We start from the raw sequence: 22,086 nt of genomic DNA on the forward strand, positions 1-22,086 counted from the left end.
ACTTGGACTACATAAAATGTAAAAATTAATGTCGGTGTCTAAACTGTTAATCATCTTAGCTAATTTTAAGAGAATGAGGATATTACTAGCAATATAATAACATGTACAATTGCAGTTTCTGTGAGAGTAAGTTTAGCTTCTGTAAAATATGAAGAACCTATTAAAGCAGGTATCTGATTATCATTTGCTAAATGAATAATTTCATTATTGTCTTTTACCAGAAATATGATGGACATCTTCCAATAGAAATAAAAGCTGTTCCTGAGGGCTATGTCATTCCCCGAGGAAATGTTCTCTTCACAGTGGAAAACACAGATCCAGAGTGTTACTGGCTTACAAATTGGATCGAGGTGAATTGTTTTGTTTTGTTTTTAATTTTTATTTAACATTAATTGACAGATACCATATGTTTTCACTCTTATGTGGATCCTGAGAAATTTAACAGAAACCCATGGGGGAGGGGAAGGAAAAAAAAAAAAGAGGTTAGAGTGGGAGAGAGCCAAAGCATAAGAGACTCTTAAAAACTGAGAACAAACTGAGGGTTGATGGGGGGTGGGAGGGAGGGGAGGGTGGGTGATGGGCATTGAGGAGGGCACCTTTTGGGATGAGCACTGGGTGTTGTATGGAAACCAATTTGACAATAAACTTCATATATTGAAAAAAAAACATTAATTGAAGATGTAAAAACCATTCAATTGGGATTCTAGTTTTAAAATTGCTGCTGATAAAGCTGTGTAATCTACACTTTACTAAATCTTTCCAGGCCTTAGTTTCCTCATTTAAAAAATGACAGTTGAACTAAATAATCCTTAAGGTTCCTTCCAGCAAAATCTAACATTCTAAGACTTTATCTGTGTGAAATTATTAAGAACTAGTACCGGTAAGGCTCAGTTAGCTTCCGTCTCGTTTGTTGCAATCTGAAATCTATGTTGTCATAGAAAAAAGTGAGAAAAACAGCACAGGTATATTTTTAGTGATTTAAGATATTTTGCGGATATTCTGTTCTAATTATACAAAGGGAATTTTGTTCAGATTTTTAACAGCTTTCTTCATTATCTAATCAGTTTAGAGCTGAGGCTGGCTTTACCACCTGATATGTCTCATCTAAACACACTCAACACTTGCTGATCATTAAGTCCAAAAAGGAGGATACATAATAGACTCTGAGTTTATATTGCAAGGCTTTTTATTTGTTTTCCTTTCATTTGGACCCAAGCAGTCCTGTCTTGACGTGCTCATAGTTTTGATGTTATTTACATAAATAACCTAGTTAGCTTCTCAACAGTTTGGTTTAGATTTTATCTATTAGAGGAAATACTCTAGAAAGTGACTATAGAAATACCACTTTTCTATCTGAGAGGTGTTTTTTACTTAGTGCTCAGAACGGATTCTTTATCTTAATTAGTTTATTAAGCTAATTTGTTGTACTGTAAAATAATACATTTGAGGTTATTTATAAGGACTAGAAAATTTAGGGGAATTAAGAGGTCCAAGAATATGTTTGAAATACAATTTCTAAGTTGACAGAAAATTTAAAACTTCTCTTTATGGGACATTAACTTATAGTAGGCTAATAGGCCCAGAAAAAAATGTTCAATTAACCAAAATAATGATTTTAAATGGTTTACTGCTGTGTCTTAAAACTTTGAATTAACTGTGAACTCAAAAGAAAACTTATCTCATTATTAGTTTTTGTACAGGTGTTACAGTATTTGTACTGGGAAATATGTGATTTTAAGAGGATGGTATTATTAAAAACACAAGAGTAAGCGTTCTTAACCACAACATCTTGTCTACCCGTATATCCTTTTACCTTCAATGCCAGAAGAGCCCAAACAGATAAACCTTATTTTGAAAATCATCACTTTTTTCTGTTTTCTGATTGAGGGTTTAGTCAAGAAGTACTTTTCCCTGTGTTTGATGGAATTCCCATAGAGCAGACATTTATGGAGGACTAGTTCCCAGTTCACCTGCCTCATGTATGTTTTTCTTTATCTTCAGAAGGTGAAAAAAACACCAGCCTTTGAAAACAACCACCACCAAAAACCTGTTGTCATAATCATTATTTTGGTGTATTTCACTAAAACATAAAGTTAAAAAATTTTATATATAGACCCCTTAGAGGAGTAGTTTGTTAGCAAATAAAGAAATACCACTTTTAATATAAAAATTATTAAATGTGGGGTGCCTGTGTGGCTCAATTGAGTGTCCAGCTCTTGATTTTGGCTCAGACTTTGTGAGATCGAGTCCCACTGATAGTGCGAAGCCCATTTGGGATCCTGTTCTCTCTCCCCCACTCTCTCTGCCCCTCCTCTGTTCTCTATCAAAATAAATAAACTTAAAAAAATTTAAAATAAAAATTTTTTAAAGTAAAATCCAGTGTGGGAGTGCTGGCTTTTGAAGGGAAAAAACATACATAGGTGCGTGTTTTTATATGCTTCTGCAACAGAACTTCCATCAAATTTACCTTCTATTCTACTAATATATATGATTTTAAATAACTTCAGTCCTTGCCAGGTATTTTTATCTAAGCCACAGTTGTTTATGGTCTGACACAATCCCTATTTTAGTTTCTGACAGATCCTGTGTTTTATAAAAAAATTGTGTTTACACTAGATACCAAGTCTCCAGAAGAGACTTTTTCATAGTAACTTTGCATCCTTTGTGGGTTTCTGTTGTGAGGGTTAGAGAAGGTTTATCCTAATCTTATCCATCCCCAGCCCAAGTTTACCACCATGTATATGAAATCTGTTACCAAGTCCAACAAACTTGTTATTTACAAACTTAAAGTTGTTGTTCAGGCAACCCTTGTTTTGAAACATTTTAAATAATAGTCCTAAATAGTGTTCCTTCCAGTAACCTCTCCCAGTGTATGTTCAAAGTTACTAATAATATCCTTTGATTGTTACTCACCATACACTGAATTTTAAAACCCACTAAAATTATTGGATTGCTTTAGCAATATCAATACTGGTGCTCAAAGAAACCTTAATTCTCAAGTCAGATTTCAAAACCTGTTTAAAAGAGCCTAAAGGTTTTGCAAAGGTGTCTCAGACTTACAAAGGGGCTGAGGAATGAACATATTGAGCTAAATTTAACCATTTCTTCCAACCAAAAAGCAAAACAAAACCTTTTTGCTATTAAAAAGAATTGTAAAATAGATGGTGATCTCACAGTTTTACAGCACATGCAGAAATGTTTCATGTGACTTTTTTTTTTTAATTTTTTTTTTTTTAATGTTTATTTCTGAGACAGAGCATGAGTGGGTGAGGTACAGAGAGAGAGAGAGAGACACAGAATCTGAAGCAGGCTCCAGGCTCTGAGCTGTCAGCACAGAGCCTGATGTGGGGCTCGAACTCACAGACCGCGAGATCATGACCTGAGCCAAAGTCGGACGCTCAACCGACTGAGCCACCCAGGCGCCCCTCATGTGACTTTCTTAAAATGACTTGCTAAAAGCCAAGGATGTAAAGCATAACTCAGTTAATAGAATTCTCTAGTGCTAAGCAAAAGTATATCTGAACTAAATAACCTACCAGTAGTCATAATAGATCTAAGAAAAATTAGGTCCAAGACTATAAAGAGGAGTAAATGAGTAACTTCTTTAGACCCAATACACCATTCAAGGTGTATTCCCGTGCTGCTGCGTAAACTGTTTGATGCAGGTCCACATCAAGTAAAGAAATTGAAGATAGCCTAACTTACTTAGAAACTTCTACGGTGGGGCACTCAGGTGGCTCAGTTGGTTGGGTGTCCGGATCTTGATTTCGGCTCAGGTCATGATCTCACCATTTGTGGGTGTGAGCCCCGAGTCGGGCTCTGCACTGACAGTACAGAGTCTGCTTGGGATTCTCTGTCTCCCTCTCTCTCTGCCCCTCCCTGACTCATGCTTTCTCTCAAAAATAAAAATAAACTTAAAAAAAATGTTTTTAAAGAAACTTTTATGGTAATTGCCTCAACATCCAAGTATGAGTGTAATATTATTTGCTTTGTGGCACTTTGGATAGAAACTAGGTAATCTGATGTTCTCTACTGTTAAGGTCCTGCTGTGCTTATCCTTTGTGTTGCTGATCTGAGAACTGAGCTATGCACTCTATCTGGAATGCACGTGGTAGGCATCCTGCAGTACAGTTGAGACGTCTCACTAGTATTTCCAGTAGTATGGAGGTCTAGGACATACCTCCAGAGAAAGCAGGGAGTTTCCTCAGAAAAACTCAGCATTTTATGTTCTAATATTTGTGATTAATTTTATCTACAGACTATTCTTGTTCAGTCCTGGTATCCAATCACAGTGGCCACAAATTCTAGAGAGCAGAAGAAAATATTGGCCAACTATTTGCTGGAAACCTCTGGTAACTTAGATGGTCTGGAGTATAAGTTACATGATTTTGGCTACAGAGGAGTTTCTTCCCAAGAGGTATGGAAGTATGAAGTGCAATTCATTTAATAAAATGTGGTCTGTTGGTTAGATTACCATTATAAATTTGGGGGGAATTATTGATAGTGACCTTGGTTCTGAGCAGGCTACATTTTGAAATTCCAGAGATTCAGTCAATATATATATATATTTATATATATATATATAAAGTACCTACCATGTGTTAGCTTCTGTTCAGAGTACCTGGAATAAAGCTTTCAGCAAATGTCCCTGTCCTTTCTATATTAGATGGATGATGGATGGACAGACAGACTTAAGTGTTACATATTATAATAAATATAGCAGATGTCAGATAATGCTACAGAGAAGCACAAGGCGCAGGGTAAGGGAAAAGAGGCTGGTGGGAAAAGGGGGGGTGGGTCATTATTGGTAGGTTTCTTTGAGGAGGCAACAGTTGACTTCTTAAATATTTAGGAAAAACTTGATCTTTGCCATAAGGAACTATTATGTCTGATAATGGTATCTCTAAGAATATCTGAAGACAGATAGTCCTTTGAGAGCTATGCTGCTTTATACCTCAAAGTATGGGTCTTTTTCTTTTTTGGATTTTGGTTTATGGTTTATTTTCCAGACTGCTGGCATAGGAGCGTCTGCTCATTTGGTTAACTTCAAAGGAACAGACACAGTAGCAGGAATTGCTTTTGTTAAAAAATACTATGGAACGAAAGATCCTGTTCCAGGCTATTCTGTTCCAGCAGCAGAACACAGGTAAAATTCTGTCTTCATCTGCCTATTATCTAAACATTTGTTTTCTGAAATGATTTTTTTTTCACTCTTGTATTGGTAATTCAGTGATATTTTGCTTAATTTCAGAGCCAGGTACTACAGTAAATCCTCATGAATTTAAGCCATACAAACTTAGCATTTATACTAGGCATAAGGACTAGTATCAGCGAGGTAGAGAACTTTGAACCATCCTCATGAAAACAATTTAAGAGCTTGCTTTCAACTCTCACATTCCCATGTAAGTTTTATTTTAGGGACTTTTTCAACTGCTCTATTGCCATATGCAGATAGGTTTCATGTGTTAAATCTAGAAGCACTCACTGTAAAACTTGGTCACTTTTTCCCTTTTCCTGCTTTTCTACATGACCTCGCGTAACCTTACCCTGGAAGCTGTCGCTTGGACCCAGTGCCCTCAATTGTAGAAAAGCTAGTAAGGCCTTTTGATGAAAGGAAGAGAGTTCATATCCTTCTTACGCTTCCTTATGTGACGTTACTAAACATCTCAAGTTAAACTAGGGGCTGCGGCTGGCTGCCCTGCTCCTAGTGATAACTTTGTCGGAAGGCAGTGGAGTTTTTACAGTGTACGACAGCCTGATTTCTGGTTCTTAATAGCAAAAAATACTTACAGTAATGAGTTTGGGAAAGTTTAGTAAGTTCTGCTCATACTTGGATCTTGCAGGGTGCTAAAACCAGCAGTGAGTTTTAAAATAAAGCTGAGCTTTTATCCAAGGCAATCTACTGGGTGCTAAAAGGGATAGGAAGATATAAAAAACTGACCCTATATTCAGTATAAAAATAATACACTACAAACACTCTGCTCTGTTGATTAAGTACTTTTAAGGTGTTAAAGTGCTCTAGTGTGCAAGGGAAAGAAAGGAAAGATGTTCTCTTCCTGGCAGGACTGAGAAAGTTTTATAGAGACAGTATATGAAATCTTCATTTCTTGAAAGAATGGTTAAATTTAATGGGAGACGTGAGCGAGCAATCATTCTGAGTAAATCTTTTTTGCGTGCCTACCACACATCCAACATTGTCTTGAAAGAGCAAGAATGAAAGAGGAGAGTGACTGTGCTTTGGGAATAAGGGCTGAAACAGATTTTGTAGGGAACATGGGTTAGACTCAGAAGACAGGTTAACCTGTAAACGCCCTTAAATTCATCTTGACATTGAATGTTAACTATGTGCACATCATGCGAGGTTATTCTAATTCCTTTTTTAAATGGGAGTGGGCATCGAAGTTTTGAGCGTAAGCAGCTTTGTCATCAGAGAAATATTTTAGGATGGTTGTTTTGATAGGATATATTATGAATTGATAAAAAGAGAAATAAGAAATTAGGAGGCTGAAGAGGAAGCTGTTCTAACAATTTGGAGAGATGCACAAAGGTTCAGAACGAAGTGGCTCAGTGAATGTTAAGAAGTGGCTAAACACAGGCAATGGCTTAGGAGACAAAGTTGATAGAACTTGAGGATTCGGATTGGAGCTGGCGGAGGGTAGATTCCGCTAATATTTATGAGCCTTGCTGTATCAGTAGGGCCCTTGTTAAGGATTCTGACAGTCGAGACTCATCAGAGTCGGAACACAAGGATGTTGGTTCTACAGTTACAGTATTTTTATTTTGGACTTAAGTAATATCCATATATTAGACTCTTACTGATGGTTTTGCTTCACAGTAGTAATATCACAAGTATGAATCTGAGAAGAAAGGTATCTTCTTTAGGATTTTCATGTTAAAACAGGGTGAAATCCATTTCAAAGTCTCACAGTAGTATTTACTACATTTGTAAAATTTACTCTTTAATATATAAAAATATTTCAGATGTTCTTAAATAGAAAAGTCTTTTAAACAATACATGGTATAGTGAAAAGAGCTTGGAACTCAAAGGTGGGAAACCTGAGTGACCTAGTGACCCTACAGCTGACATTCTGGGTGGCCTTGGGCAAGTCACTTCCCTCTCTCCCTCCGTTCCTCCATCCAGCCAGACAAAAGGAAGAGCTAAAATTTAATGTCTCCAACATCAGAAGGTCATTAAGGATAAATGAGCTAACATCTAAAATCACTTGGCCACCTGGGTGGCTCAGCAGTTGAGTGTCCACCTCTTGATTTAGGCTCAGGTCGTGATCCCACGGTCGTGGGATCAAACCTGGCATCAGGCTGGGTGCTGAAAAATGTGGAGCCTGCTTAAGATTCCCTCTCCTTCTCCCTCCCCCCTCCTCCTTCCCCCTCCTCACACTCTCTCTCTAAAATAAAAAAAATTAAAAACTTCAAAATAAGAGAACTCTAAAGTTTAGAGCATTGCCATTATGGTTATAAATATTTTCTTAAGGAATGTATGAATCTGGACTTAGAAATATGCCACTATCATTGTTTTAACACAACTTTTCTGTTTTCTTCCCAATGTTCTACCAGTTCACATACTCAGATTATTTCTATTCATATAGTGGGGTTTTCATATTCCTGATTTACTTATTCTGAGATTGTGTAAAGCAAAGCCAAGCATATGTTAAAAAAAAAAAAAAACAACACTGAACCCAAAGATGTGGGGAGAGTTTGGTTGACCAAAAAATTTAAGAGAGACATTAGACTATTTAATATGGAACCCAATTTAAAATCATACATCATGTGGTTAAGTGCTTACATTCTGTGGTTGATGTGAGCTTATGTAAAACTGCCTTGTTAAACTATATAAGTAAAACAAAAATAAATCAATAGACATTGAGAAAAAAAAGAAATATGCTATTGTGTAACCTTTCCCTCAAACTTTGGAAAGGTATCGATTTGATGCTGGAAATTAGAATAATAACATTAGGAGAATTCATTGAACAAATACTTATGAGCTCCATATACTATCACCGGACGAACAGGTGTTAGGATTGGATTATGTAGAGAGGGTGCTGCAGGAAGTGTCTCGAGGATGATGACGTAATAAAGGTAATCATCTCCCTGCCTAACAAGTAGATCTGGAGTCCAGAAGAAAAACCTGGACTAAGGGACAGATTCTGGAAACCCTTACCATGAGGGGATTTTTTAAAAGCCTTGAATATTTTTCACACAGGGAGTTGTATAGAGGAAAGCACGTGTGCAGGTCAGAGCCTATGTTGGACTGAAGGAGAACATGACCTCTGAGGGGGACTGTAAAGGAACCATAGAAATAGGAAAAAATAAATACATGAAAATGAGAGAGAGGTCACTGAAGTCATGGAAAAGGAAAGCTCAAGTGCCAGAGAAAGGAAGTAAGGTAAAGACTGAAAATGAACTTTGCTAGATAATACAAACAGCAGAGTTAGATGACTGTATCAGTGCATTGCTGGTAAAACAGAACTGTGTAGTCAAGGAGCTCTACCTGTAGGAGGTCATTATTACATTACAAAGCTCTCTGGCATCGGTATTGAGCTTAATTCTCTCCATCCTTATTAAGAGGACAATAGTAGTTGACATGAAGAAGGGGTTTTTTTTTGCATCTGAATTTTCCCTTCAGCCTGCAGATGTTGGCATGAAGTCGGGAGTTGGCATCATAACTACTAGCAGCCTCTGGAGTTGTTAAGAAAGAAGAGTGTTCACTCTAAAATGAGTTTTATGTAAATAGACTGTCTCTCTGTTTCAGATAAGAGTAGTCTCTGGGTAGCTGGCTCTTTATAACCCTGAAGTGTACATGCTCTGTTATCATCAGTGTATCATTGACAGCAAGGGAAAATAGTCTACCCCAGTCCTTTAGGAAAAATAATAAAATGACAGTTTCAAATATAAATTAGTATGACTCTTCAAACAGTTCTGAGATAAACTTATACCTACATGGGGTTATATAATAAGTGAAATGGGCTCTCTTTCCATTACTTTACTTAGGAAAATGGATGGGGTAGAGGAGAAGACTAGAAAACTAGGGAGAAGGAAAAATTGCTGGGCATGAGGAATTGGTAACAGTTTTTCAAATTCATTATTAGATTCTGTTTAAGAATTTTTTAAATGATTTATATTAATCAAGAAGTACTTGTTACAAATAATTATTCAGTAAGAACCATTATTGAGGACATTGTGAAAATCACTGTAACGGTTTTTGCCTTATTAGGCAAAACTCACATCTTATTTCCCATCATAATTGTGTTTTGCTCAAACTAAGTATTAAAATTCTTACATTCCCTGGGCATATATTAATTTTATAGATGAAATAAATGACTGCCTGTTACTGGCCATTTGAAGATATAACAGGTAAAGGGTTGGTTGGCTGTATGTATGTATGGTATAGTATAAATAACTGCCTAAGTAGTTGCCTTTAAGTATAAGAGTTTTAAAGATAAAAAAGACTAGTGTATGTCCCTGCTATTATTGGTATATGGTTTTGAAAGCTCACAGAAGGGAGCAAGTCCTTGCGTTACGTAGTGAAATAACGGGAGTATGTGTTCATTGTTTCTCACATCTTGGCATAATGTACAGAGTGCATTCAGTAGCTGCTTGTTTTAGTCAACTAATTTTATTTTTTAAGTGAACTCTACATCCAGCGTGGGGCTCAAACTCACAACCCTGAGGTCAAGAGTTGTAGGCTTCCAACTGTGCCAGCCAAGCACCCCCTAGTTAACTGATTTTAAATGAGTAGGTTCAGGAATACAAAAAAAACAAAAACAAAAAGTTGGTTGAAAATAGGAGTTAAAATAACTATGAGACAGGAATAAGATTCCTTATAGTATTAAACATCAACCAAGGGGTGGTTTGGCCCAAATAGTCGATGATCCTTATCACATGAATTCAGTAAACTAAATCTCACCTTTGCAGTGTTGATGGTATTAGAAGTATATAGTACATCAGATATGATTTAGGAATAGATAATGTGTCTGCCTAAGTAAATCTGTATTTTCATTTTGTTTTCTAGTACCATAACAGCTTGGGGGAAAGACCGTGAAAAAGATGCTTTTGAACATATAGTAACACAGTTTTCATCAGTGCCTGTATCTGTGGTCAGCGATAGCTATGACATTTACAATGCATGTGAAAAAATATGGGGTGAAGATCTAAGACATTTAATACTGTCAAGAAGTACAGAGGCACCACTAATAATCAGACCTGATTCTGGAAATCCTCTGGACACTGTATTAAAGGTAAATTTTAATACATAACTTGATTATTAAAATGCCTGTGGACCCACTGTATCAATACTGTTGTAGTTTCATTTATGCACATGGCATTTCAGAACCATTTCTGGACCATTTCTGGAACAGGCCCCTTATTTTAGATTTGCAGCTCAGGGAGAGTAATAAATTTGTCCAAGGCCACACATTAATAACAGAAAAAGGATACCCACAGTTCTGGGTTATTTATATACTGTCGAATAGATAATACTGTTGAACAGATATTTTCTGCTTACCTTGAAAATTAATAGTATTAATCCTGTGCTTTGGTTACCAAGTTTGTGTTTTTTCTTTACTACAAGTCATTGCTATACCTTTGAAGTTTTTAGTGCAAAAGAAATATGTGGAAGGTGATGTGGAATAAAAAGAATTCAAAAATGCTTTTCAGGTAGTGATTCTTTAGAGATACTGTTGATCCTTAGTAGAGCATTGTTGTTTTGTTTTTTTAGTATTCAGGACTTGGTTTGCCTTCTTCAAAAATCATTAATAAGAACAAGTTATTTGATGCCTATTGCTAGAAAAATATTGTGTTAGGTGCTTTACTTAAGCTATGTCATATAATCTCTGTGAAAACCCTATGGTAAATATTACTCTCTCTCCAGATGTGGGGTCAATCTCATGAACCATGAGATCGTGACCAGAGCAGAAACCAAGAGTGGGACTGAGCCACCCAGGCGCCCCAGCGAAGTCCTTTTTTTTTTTTTTTAACTTTGAAACCTTTTCACACTTTTTTTGAGTTTGTTATTTTGTGTTGTATGTGTATTTTCCCCTACAGGTTTTGGATATTCTGGGTAAGAAGTTCCCTATTACTGAGAACTCAAAGGGCTACAAGTTGCTACCACCTTATCTTAGAATTATTCAAGGGGATGGAGTAGATATTAATACTCTACAAGAGGTATGTGTTTTATATTAAAGTTCCAATAAGGCAACCCTTATAATTAAGCTCTTATTGGTTTGATAAATAGCACATTAATGATTTAAACACAGTTTGTGATTCTTTTCATAAATGTTAATGATAGCATATGTCTTTTCTGTTAATTGCTTAAAGTTTGTAATAAACGCAGTTGACCCTTGAATAGCGCAGGGGTTAGGGTCATGGACACTCCCCTATATCCCACACAGTCAAAAAATCCATGTATAACTTTTGACTCTACCAAAACTTAACTCCTAGAAGAATGCCATTGACCAGAAGCCTTACAATAACATCAACAGTCGATTAACACGTATATATGTATTATGTACTGTATTATATTATATACTGTATTCCTAGTAAGCTAGACAAAAGAAATATTTTTTTATATAATTATATATTATATAATAGATATTTTATTAGAAAAAATATTAGGTAAAATATTAAGAAAATTGTAAGGAAGAGAAAATACATTTATAGTACTATACTGTATTTATCAAAAAAAATCTGTGTATAAGTGGACTGGTGCAAACAAACCCATGTTTCAACAGGCAGCTGTACTAGTGAGTTAAGGTCTAGGTGTATCAGCCATACCACACTTAACTACTCTCTGTCCTTAATTGGGCACCCTTGATGAGCCTGAAGAAGCATCACCATGAAACAAATGCCAACATTTCCTTGTATATAAAACAAAACATTTTGACACTGCTTAAGTAGGTGTGTTTTATTGGAATGGAGCTGCACATACTTGACAATTTATTATAAAACTTGAATGGTATTAATGTATGCTTTCTTAAAAAGTATAAAATGTTTATCACCTCTTCTAAACATTAACTGTCATCACTGTTACTGTTAGATTTAGCCAAACAGTGTTCTAGTATCTTAAAACTTTTGCCTCTTTTTCCCCCAAATAAGCTTTTAAAGAGTTATTATTTCATTTTAACAAATACCTAAAATACTCCATAAAAATTAAGGCTATCATTTGATATTATAATTTAGACTACTATTGTAAAACCACTGATATTTTAACGTCTATCAGCCTCAGATGGTATCCATTTTCATAACACAAGTTATTAAAGGATTTTTCTGTTTGCAAGAATTTGGTGTGGTGAGAGTAAGGGCAGTATTCAAAGTGTAAATAGTTTGTGTTCCAAAAGATCCATATAAAAGAAAGAACTATTGCATATAACAAACTGTGTTTCTGTGGTGATGTGCATGTAAAGTTCCAGAATGAGGTTTCTGGAATAGATCTCTTGCAATTACAGAAATGAGGTTTTTTCCACCCAGCTCTCCCAAACCGCTTTACCTAAGAAAAGTGGAAACTCCCCAAACTCCTCTAAGTGATTTGGTGTTGGGACATTAGGGGCTTCCATGTGAGAAGGAAGGAAGGCATAAAGTCCACAATGAGGAGGAAGACCTAAGTACAGAAATCTCAGCGGGCATTTTTTTAATAGCTGTTGTCTCCTTAGCTAACATAAGGGTTTCTTACCTCATCATCAGTTAAGAACTGTTACCCATACCTGCATTTTAGCCAGTTTAGCAGGTACTGTCACCCACATTTCTCCCTCTTTCAGATGAAACATCATGGGCAGGGACCTGTGCCATTGTCAGAAAACCCATTAGCTCTTCTCATGGCTCAGACCTGGCATTCAGCTCTTTAAAAGTCAGGTGTTTCAGTCAGGTATTTGAACTTCCCTTTAAAAACCAGTTTCCTTTCCTTTTTTTTTTTTTTAAATGCTGAGAATGCAAGTGCATTTTTTAAGTTGAGACTCAGCTTAAAACTTGAACTTTTTTTTTTTTTAACTTTACGAACAAGGAGTTAAATATTGAGACAGGTAGTCTTTATTCATCCCTGACCAAGGTTTCACCAGTGCCAGTTTGTGTTAATGCAGATGCACTTGTGTGTTGGTTTACATAAAGGGTAATACCTGCTTTCTTCATCCTGGAGGGGCTCAAATAAGTTTTCCGAAGTAGGAAAAGGAACCGTATGGTTTTGCTTCCTACATATAGTAGATGCCTTGATTTTGACACAATGAAAAATCTGTTTAACTTCAAACTTCTCTCATTGTCAGCCTCACTTTTGAACTTAGGTCTTCATGGTCAGTCTTCCCTGTGACATGTCATGAAGTTGATGGTATAACCCCACTCTGGGGTTTTTGTGTACCAGAATGAATCCACTTATTTCCGTAAAGAGGCAAAAATCTCTTTTGTGTTAGACACAATTCACTAGGTGAATCCTTGACTCCACAGCCATACCCCCAGGAGGTCACCCCGTACACAACCCAGCTCTCCTGAGCAAACACACGAGTGGTCCTCCACTGTCTCCCTGGCAGCTGTCGACACATTTGTGTTCAGGTAGATTTCCGGCACAAGACCTTACGTGTCTTATCACCAGTTACTTCTCATTCCCTCATTTCCTTCATTCCCCCGACCCTAACCACAGCCACAGTGACAACACAACAAATTCAGGAGCTCTGAATGAAATCCTCCTTCTGCACTTACACCTCAGCCCGGCATTTTTGAAGGTGGGTAGGTCTTTTAAAAGAGAAAATGTGGACTATAACTCTGTAGGCCTTACTCTTCACTGTGTATGGTGTTATAAAATGGCTCCAGGATGTTTTACTTTATTCATCACTATGACCCAGGGGAAATAACCTCCTTCCTTTTTCAAATTACTTAAGTGTTTTTTGATCTTCTAGATTGTAGAAGGCATGAAGCAAAAAAAATGGAGTATTGAAAACATTGCTTTCGGTTCTGGCGGAGCTTTGCTACAGAAGTTAACAAGAGATCTGTTGAATTGTTCCTTCAAGTGTAGCTATGTTGTAACCAATGGCCTTGGGGTATGTCCTTCAACTTTTACTCTTGTGTTAGTACCTTCTTTATGTGTCAGGTAGAATGCAGTTACTGAATGCAGTAGTCAAAGGATATGTCCTAAACTATGTTGTCAGCTACCACTGACCTTGACTCAAAGCAAGGAAAGAAAAGAGATCTTAGGTAAAAAAAAAAAATGACATGACTTGGAGAAAGGAGGAAAAAGACGATTATTTGAGAAGTAATGCAGGCCAGTCATTGCCCACTCGTTCAGTATTAGAGTCAAAAAGTTTACCATTTTGAAGGGGAATGTCAGCTAACCCAGCCATCATATATGAAAGATAAGCAGGTGTGTAAGCACCATCAGTGTTTTAGGAAGGTGGAGCATGGAGTGGGAGTTGTGATACCAGAATCCTGTTCTAATAGCCTTAGAACGGGACCCCAAGCTGCCTGTTTCAGGCAGCTGAACAACAAGCGTCTTCGTAGGCTCTTGAGACTCTATGGATCCAAAGGTGGGAGTGGGAGATATTAAGAATTCTTCAGAACACCTGGGTTCTGGGTTGGTTCCTTGCTTTCCTCACCTCTGTCTTTGGAACCTTCTGGGGTTGATATCTGCTTCTCCTCCAGACCATCACTCCTTGCTTCTATTATGTTGACCTCCTACCTTTCTGCTCTTTAAACAAACCTTGTGTTCTCCTCAGGTTCTCTAGGTCTTTGCTTTTCATAGTAACAAGGAATAAAGTAAAAGGTAAAACAAAAGGAAAAGTTATGGAGTATGGAATGGAAGCCTTTACCTTAGTAAAAATCTTAGTTCCCTTGCCACAGATTATATAATACAGTTGACATAGTTTTTTTTGTTTTCTTTTCCCAGTAGCCTGCATGTGCTATACTGGAATGTTAAGATATTCAAAACTTCAATTTTGTTCATAACCCTTTTCCCTAACAGAGGACTCTGTCTTCCAACAGAGGCTAGAGTTCTGTTCTAAAAAGCCCGATGTGGATTCGTTTAGTTATACCATAAAGTGCCTTAGGTTTATATATAAATTATGTATAAACTTTGTTCTTTAATGGGAATAACATTCCTGATTAGTCTTTTATTTCTCTTTCTTCCAGATTAATGTCTTCAAGGACCCCGTTGCTGATCCCAACAAAAGATCCAAAAAGGGCCGATTATCTTTACATAGGACACCAGCAGGGAATTTTGTTACACTTTGAGGAAGGAAAGGAGACCTTGAGGAATATGGTCATGTATGTTATCTTGCTGATCTTCCATATTATGAAAGCGGGCTCTTACGTTGCGTTTTTAAAGTATCTCCAGAACGTTTTATCTTGAAGGACAAAGTACTTTTGCTGTAAAACGTGTGCGGTTGCTAACCTAGCAACCAAAATAAGATGAAAACCAAGAAGGGGCTAGATCATAAATAAGAACTGTGCATACAGTGGGTGACAAACTAGGACATTTCATAAAAAAAGCAAAAGTTCATCCACACAGTGAGCAGCAGGGTAGTGGCTGATGAACTTCAGCAAGCCCTCGTGTACTCCACCGTACTGTTAGTGCCAACTTGGCAGCGAGTCCTTTCTGAAAAGGAACGGCTAAAAATACTTAAAGGAAGCTATTTATGTTGTAAAACTGGTAATTTAATAAAGGAAGGGCTATCCAAATTCTAAGGTGTTGAAAGATAATCCCATTTTTTAAAAACTTAACAGAATCCAGTTGAGATGGTTTTCTGTAGTCTCCTGTGCTTCTCACAGCAATTCTGGGCTACAAAAGCAGATTATGTTATCTTAATATAAGATGTGAAAACATTATGACTGGATTCTGATTACATAATAATAATAGGTGAAACCTACATTAAACCAAGTTTTCTGATTCAAGTCAACCAAACTGGAAAAGTTTATAGTGTGCTTAAGTGGTCCATATGATCTGATGCTCTTTAACATAAAAAATACACTTATATTTGTAAACTCAGAAGCTACAAAATGTATTTTAGCCGCTGGATTGAAAAAACTCATTTTTAGAGGAAAACTGCTCCAAACATAAAACACTAATTTATCACTGTAGATTCTTTATACCATTTCAGATATTCTACTTATGGTATATGTGATACTAAGTTTTGAGCTAGAACTGAACATTTTACTGTATTTAATGAAAAATAAGTTCCTAAACAAACTTTTCAATATAGCCTGTTGTTCAGGTCGTTGAGTAGCCTTCACTGAACTCTTGTAGCTACTGAGAGTTTGCCGAATGAGTGTGTCCAGATGGACTGATAAAGTCAGTGTAGACAAAGTCCCAACTATGGCTTTAAAATGCATTGATTTCAAGAGTATGTAAATGACACCCTAGAACATCTGAGGCAGTAATCAGTTATAATCATCTAGGCATTTTAAGAATAGGAACCACCATTCCTTGATGATATTTAACTTTATGAAAGAAAAGGTTATGCACCTCAATCTTGATGGAAAACTTAGGCACAACAGATTACATCTGTCGATTTTTCAAAGGAAATCAAGGGCAGACAATTCCTTAGGGAGTCGAAAGTGGCTTTCTCAGACTCAAAAGGGAATTCAGTTTTCTCAGTTGACTGTTGTTACCCTTGCATCGATCAAATGGATTATGTGTATCAGTAACTTCTGTAATATACACCGAGTTTTTAAATCCGTCATTGAGCATTCATCAAGAAGCCAATACTTACTTCTGTTCTGGTTTGGTTTCTTGTTTTTTAGGTTTTTTTGTTGTTGTTGTTGTTCTAAGTCCAAAACCTCCGTGACTAGGAAATTTATTAAATTCCAGGGTTATAAGTTTAATCAGTGTTGAGTCTGTTGTCTAGGAACAAGGAAGGCCTGGCAGGCTTTCCTTGCTCACTGTCAGTCATAATTATCAGCAACAGCCATGATTCTTCTGGGCAACCAAGCAATAAGCATCTTCCACCTGGAAAAATAAAGAGAAGGATCAGCTACCGTTTTCGTGTTTTCCCTTCAAGGAAAACTTTAACGAATATTTAGATCATTGCTTTATATAAAAGCTAAATATTTCTACATAGCCATTTTAGATAGTGCCATGCTTTCCACCTGCTCCACCAGCACTGCGTGTAAACATTCATAATTTGAATGCCATCAAACATCTCTGTATTTGACTAGTGAGTCTGACTCCTCAAAGCCTTAACTTATTTTGCTTGATCGTCTGATATAACGGTTACATTTTAGTCTTATTATATTTGTGCAGGATCTTCTCCATACTGTCTTCAAGAATGGGAAGGTGACAAAAAGCTATTCATTTGATGAAATCAGAAAAAATGCAGAGCTGAATATCGAACTGGAAGTAGCGCCTCATTAGGGTTTATGACTGGGTGTGCGTGCTCGCCTGCGTGGTGTGGTACACGTGCATGCATGCACGTGGGCACCGGCGTGTGAGTATGTAATCATGTTTATTGTACAGATGTGGGGGGTTTGTGTTTTATGATACATTACAGCCAAATTATTTGTTGGTTTATGGACATACTGCCCTTTCATTTTTGTTTTTTCCAGTGTTTAGGTGATCTCAAATTAGGAATGCACTTAACCATGTAAAAGATTAATGATAAGTAAGCTTTTTAGGGCCCTTTGCCAATAGATAGTAATTCTATCTGGTATTGATCTTTTCACAAATAACCGAACCCAGAAACTTTTATATATAACTGAAGATCACATAAAACAGATTTGCATAAAATTATCATTGATTGCTTTATGTTTATATTTAACTTGTATTTTTGTACAAACAAGATTGTGTAAGATATATTTAAAGTTTCAGTGATTTAACAGTCTTTCCAACTTTTCATGATTTTTATGAGCACAGACTTTCAAGAAAATACTTGAAAATAAATTACATTGCCTTTTGTCCATTAATCAGCAAATAAAACATGGCCTTAACAGAGTTGTTTGTGTTATTGTACAATTTGAAAGTTATGTCAGGACATACCCTATAGAATTACTAACCTCACTGCCCCTTGTAGAATATGTATTAATCATTCTACATTAAGAAAATAATGGTTCTTACTGAATGTCTAGGCACTGTACAGTGATTATATATGTTGGTCATTGTATTGTACCAGTGAAATGCCAAATTGAAGGCCTGTACTGCAATTTTATATGTCAGAAGATATTGCCTGTGGCTCTAACATGCACCTCAAGATTTAAGGAGATGTTTTTAGAGAGAATTTCTGCTTCCACTACAGAATATATACATAAATGTAAAATATTAACAAAAGTGGAAGTAGTGTATTTTAAAGTAATTACACTTCGGAATTTATTTTTCCTATTCTATAGTTGATATGACTGAAATGAATTACTGGAATGGGTAGTGAGTGTACTTATTTTAAATGTTTTGATTCTGTTATATTTTTCATTAAGTTTTTTTAAAATTAAATTGAATATTAAATTGTATGGACATCATTTATTAAACTGAATCCCTCCATAAATAATAAGCAGGTTCTTAAATGAGGATAAATTAAAGCATGAGGACATAAGTTTGAATAGAAAAGTCTTAACCAAAAATAGTAAGTTGGCTACATGCAAAGCAAAGCGTTCAACATCAAAATGTTCTAGAGTGATTAACTGCTAGATTCTGAGTCAGTCATCTGACTAGAGACCAGGTTTGGTTTGGTTTTTTAATGATTCTGTTTTATTTATATCTGTTGTTCTAAGGCAGGAGGCCGACTAAGGCCTGCAGGCCAAATTCAGACTGCTATTTTTGTAAATACCTATGTCTATGACTGCTTTCTCAGGGCAGCACAGAAGTCAAGTAGTTACATAGTGACCATATGACCCACAAAGCCTGAAATGTTTATTACCTGGCCCTTTGCAGAAAAAGTTTGTTGACCCCTGGGGTCTAAGAAGAGGAGCGTGCCTTGAAGTATAAGAGAAATGTTGAGTTCGGGGAAGGGAGGAAGCTTTGTTGATAAGGAGTTTGTCTCTCTTTTATCCTTTCTTTATTTAAACATCTCATCTTGGAAGACTGATTTTTTGAAAGCTTTAACATGACATTAATGTGAAATTTTAAATACTGAAAGCCATAAATCATCTGTCCTAAACAGTTACATGAGAAGGTATTTATCAGTGGACTAATCGAAGTAGAAGTCTATTAATGTCTCCTATAAACATCATTAAAAAGAACATGGTTTTTGCAGATCATTCTAAACCCTTGTTTATGAGAATAAGCATATTTTATTAGAGTTTTCATCCTGTAATTCCTGTGGAAAATAGTTTTAAGCTGATTCTTTTAATGTATCTAAAAATTAGTAATATTAAGAAGAACACACTTTCTTCACAAAATGTGATGGGGGTTAGAGAATTAAAAAAACCATATTTATCACCAAATAACAACTTTGATAAACCATCCATAATTTTGGTTTTCTTTAAACATAGGAATTCTAATAAACAGTATTCTTTGTGGCTGGGACTTTCAGCAGTTTCAGAGTAGCTGGAGTTTTACTTTAAAAAAATCTACACTTGTACATGGCCGTAGATTGTAGAAGAGGTGGAATGATTAATTCTTTTAGCCACTTGGAACCAATGAATCTGAATTTCTGTCACTAAGCACTTAGTATTTGGCCATCCCCATTCTCAGTAGCAAATGGTTAACATAGTTCTCAAGTAGGATTCCACTGTGTGTCACCTTTAAATCAGTCTAACTCTTCCAGACAAAAGCAAATGGCATGTATGGGTTTGCTTAGGTCCTTAGATTTGCAGTTGACATCAGTTAATCCCTCTCAATTCATACTATCATGAAGTATTTGTATTTTAAATAGAAGATAGGAGTTCTGTGTTAAGACTCTTTATTTGTACTCTATACTTAAGTCAAATGGTTTTAATCCCTTATTTCCTTTCTTGAAATAAATTGTTATGAAAAATATTTTATAACAAAATTCATCTTGGAAAACCAGAAAGAGAAAAATGGCAAGGTAATTATTGTTCTGTTTGCCATAATTTAGAATTCAGCACTTAAACAAGTATTTTGTAGTTTTACATTCCTTTTTAACCCATTCAGTGGAGAACGCTCAGCTTTTCTCCCAAGTTGTATGTTAATTCTAATATGTATACAACATCAAATATAAACATGTAATTAACATGGAAATAAAGTTTAGCTCTATAGCGAAATGTTAAATTTGACTGTGTGCTTCAAATAATGGCCATTTCTAGACTTACCCTCTTTTAGGTACGCCTCTATTTTCTGCCTTGTGCAACCATCTGAATGGCAGTGCCTCTTATTAAGGACACTGAGAGAGACCAGATCTGGAGGGAAAGGGCAGAATTTCTAGGTTAAGATCTTTCATGAGATGCTATAGAGACACTTAGATCTGGATGTTAGGTAGCTGGATATACAGGTTTGGGGACACGTGAAAGGGTACCTCACTAGGAAGCATATAAAATATGGCCTGGCAAACCACATGCAAAATCCAGCCCGTCTGTTTTTGTAAACAGAGGCTTTTGGAATAAGCCATGCCCATTAGTCTAATTCTTGTTTATGGCCGCTTTCACGCTACCATAACAGAGTTGAGAAGTTGCTAAAGACAGACTTTGTACCCTGCAAAGCCCAATAATTTTACTTTATGGCCCTTAAAGTAGAAAATATGCCACCTGCTGTAGAGTACAAGGAAAAGAAAACTGAGGGAAAAACCAAGGAACTCTACAAAAGTTAAGTGGCAGAAGATAAGAAGGCAAAGGAGACTGACAAGTGGTAGCCGAAGAGATGAGAGGAAAACCAGGAGGAGTAAAGGAAGAAGAAGGGAGTTTTCGGCACAGTACGGAATGCTGCTGAGAGACCAAGTAGAGTGAGGGATTAAAAGCATTGACTGAATTTAACCGGGAAATAACTAGTGGCTTGCAAACATTCCCTCCACAGCAGCTGAGGCAGCACATGGCAGAAAGAAGCTATCTTACAAAACTTTGAATTTTGGACATGAAAAGGAGAGAATGAAGCAACAATGTGTCTCCCTTTCCCCTTTTAGCTACTGCTTTACTTTCTAAAAAGGACCCGGGAAAGAGGGAGAAGTTGAAGATAAGAGAGCCAAAAGGAATCAGTGATGCTTTGGGTTCCATACAAGGTTGGAAGAGGATGGGGTCCAAAGCGCCTGTGGAGAAACTGGCCGGCTTTCACATGGAAGGGGTGCTTCTATTCTAGAAAGAAGGAGAAAGGGGATAGGTGCACATGCAGGCTTCAGTTTCCTCGGTAAAGTCAGAGACCAAAGGAGACTGGACTTTTGAAAAAGGTTTTAAAATGGTTTTTGTGGAGAATGAAGTGACCAGATGTACAGCAGGATGATAGAACGGTATGGAGGACCCACCTATTTGGTGACTGAGAATTTAAAGTTTAATTTGCCTGTTGTGATCTTTGTTGTTCCCCTCCATAGTAGCACCCCAATGCCTGGGTACAGACAGAGAAAAAATGGAGATACTTGCTGTTTTGCCAGATGAGTTTGATCAAAGGGATGCTAATTGAATAACTGCTGAAACAGTGGTCCTACATATTTAAACTGTGGATAGGTAAGGACATGAGGGCTACACAGAGCATTGGGAAGACAGTAAGGAGCCTGATGGATAGTCTGATAACAGATCTGGGCTGCTGGGAGTTGCTGGAACAAGCAGGTTTGGAAGGACAGGAAACACTAGTCTCAGACTAGGATGTGTGGATTAGTGATCAGAGAGGAGCAAGGTCATGGTGGAGTGTGATCTTGCAGTGGCTAAATGAAGATCATGAGATCAAAGGAGAACAGGAAACCTGAAAGGACAGTTGGGTGGGATGGTGGACATTAAAATCATCCAGGAGGACGGCAGAAGTTGAAGTAGAGAGGAAAGCTAGGTCAGGCACCGACATGTTCAGTGAATGAAGAGAAGGGACCAGGAGGTCAGCAGGAGGCAGCATCAGTGAAGGGTGTGAGCCTCAAAGAGATAGGGCAGAGGAGACCACGGACTCAGGCCAGCCTGCAAGAGGAGGAACTCAGGGTCTGAGCAGGCATGGACGAGTACAGACTGATTAAAAAGCACCTGTGTATTGCCAAAGGTTTGATGTCCTTTACCAGGCCCTCAGTCAATATTTGTTGACTTGAT

At 36.9% G+C, this 22,086-nt stretch overlaps 1 protein-coding gene across 1 annotated transcript in view; it reads left to right on the forward strand.

Annotated features, from left to right (window-relative positions):
• The window catches only part of NAMPT (nicotinamide phosphoribosyltransferase), a 39,301-nt gene extending 19,158 nt beyond the window's left edge, over positions 1-20,143 (forward strand). The window contains exons 4-11 of the mRNA XM_030307779.2: positions 222-350; positions 4,259-4,417; positions 5,010-5,146; positions 10,028-10,253; positions 11,059-11,178; positions 13,893-14,033; positions 15,118-15,252; positions 17,228-20,143. Of these exons, the coding sequence (XP_030163639.1) occupies positions 222-350; positions 4,259-4,417; positions 5,010-5,146; positions 10,028-10,253; positions 11,059-11,178; positions 13,893-14,033; positions 15,118-15,219 (1,014 nt within the window). The 3' untranslated portion in view covers positions 15,220-15,252; positions 17,228-20,143. The remainder of the gene's footprint in view (positions 1-221; positions 351-4,258; positions 4,418-5,009; positions 5,147-10,027; positions 10,254-11,058; positions 11,179-13,892; positions 14,034-15,117; positions 15,253-17,227) is intronic.
• The last annotated feature ends 1,943 nt before the right edge of the window (positions 20,144-22,086 follow it).

Source organism: Lynx canadensis, chromosome A2 (assembly GCF_007474595.2).
Source record: "Lynx canadensis isolate LIC74 chromosome A2, mLynCan4.pri.v2, whole genome shotgun sequence".
Classification (NCBI taxonomy): domain Eukaryota; kingdom Metazoa; phylum Chordata; class Mammalia; order Carnivora; family Felidae; genus Lynx; species Lynx canadensis.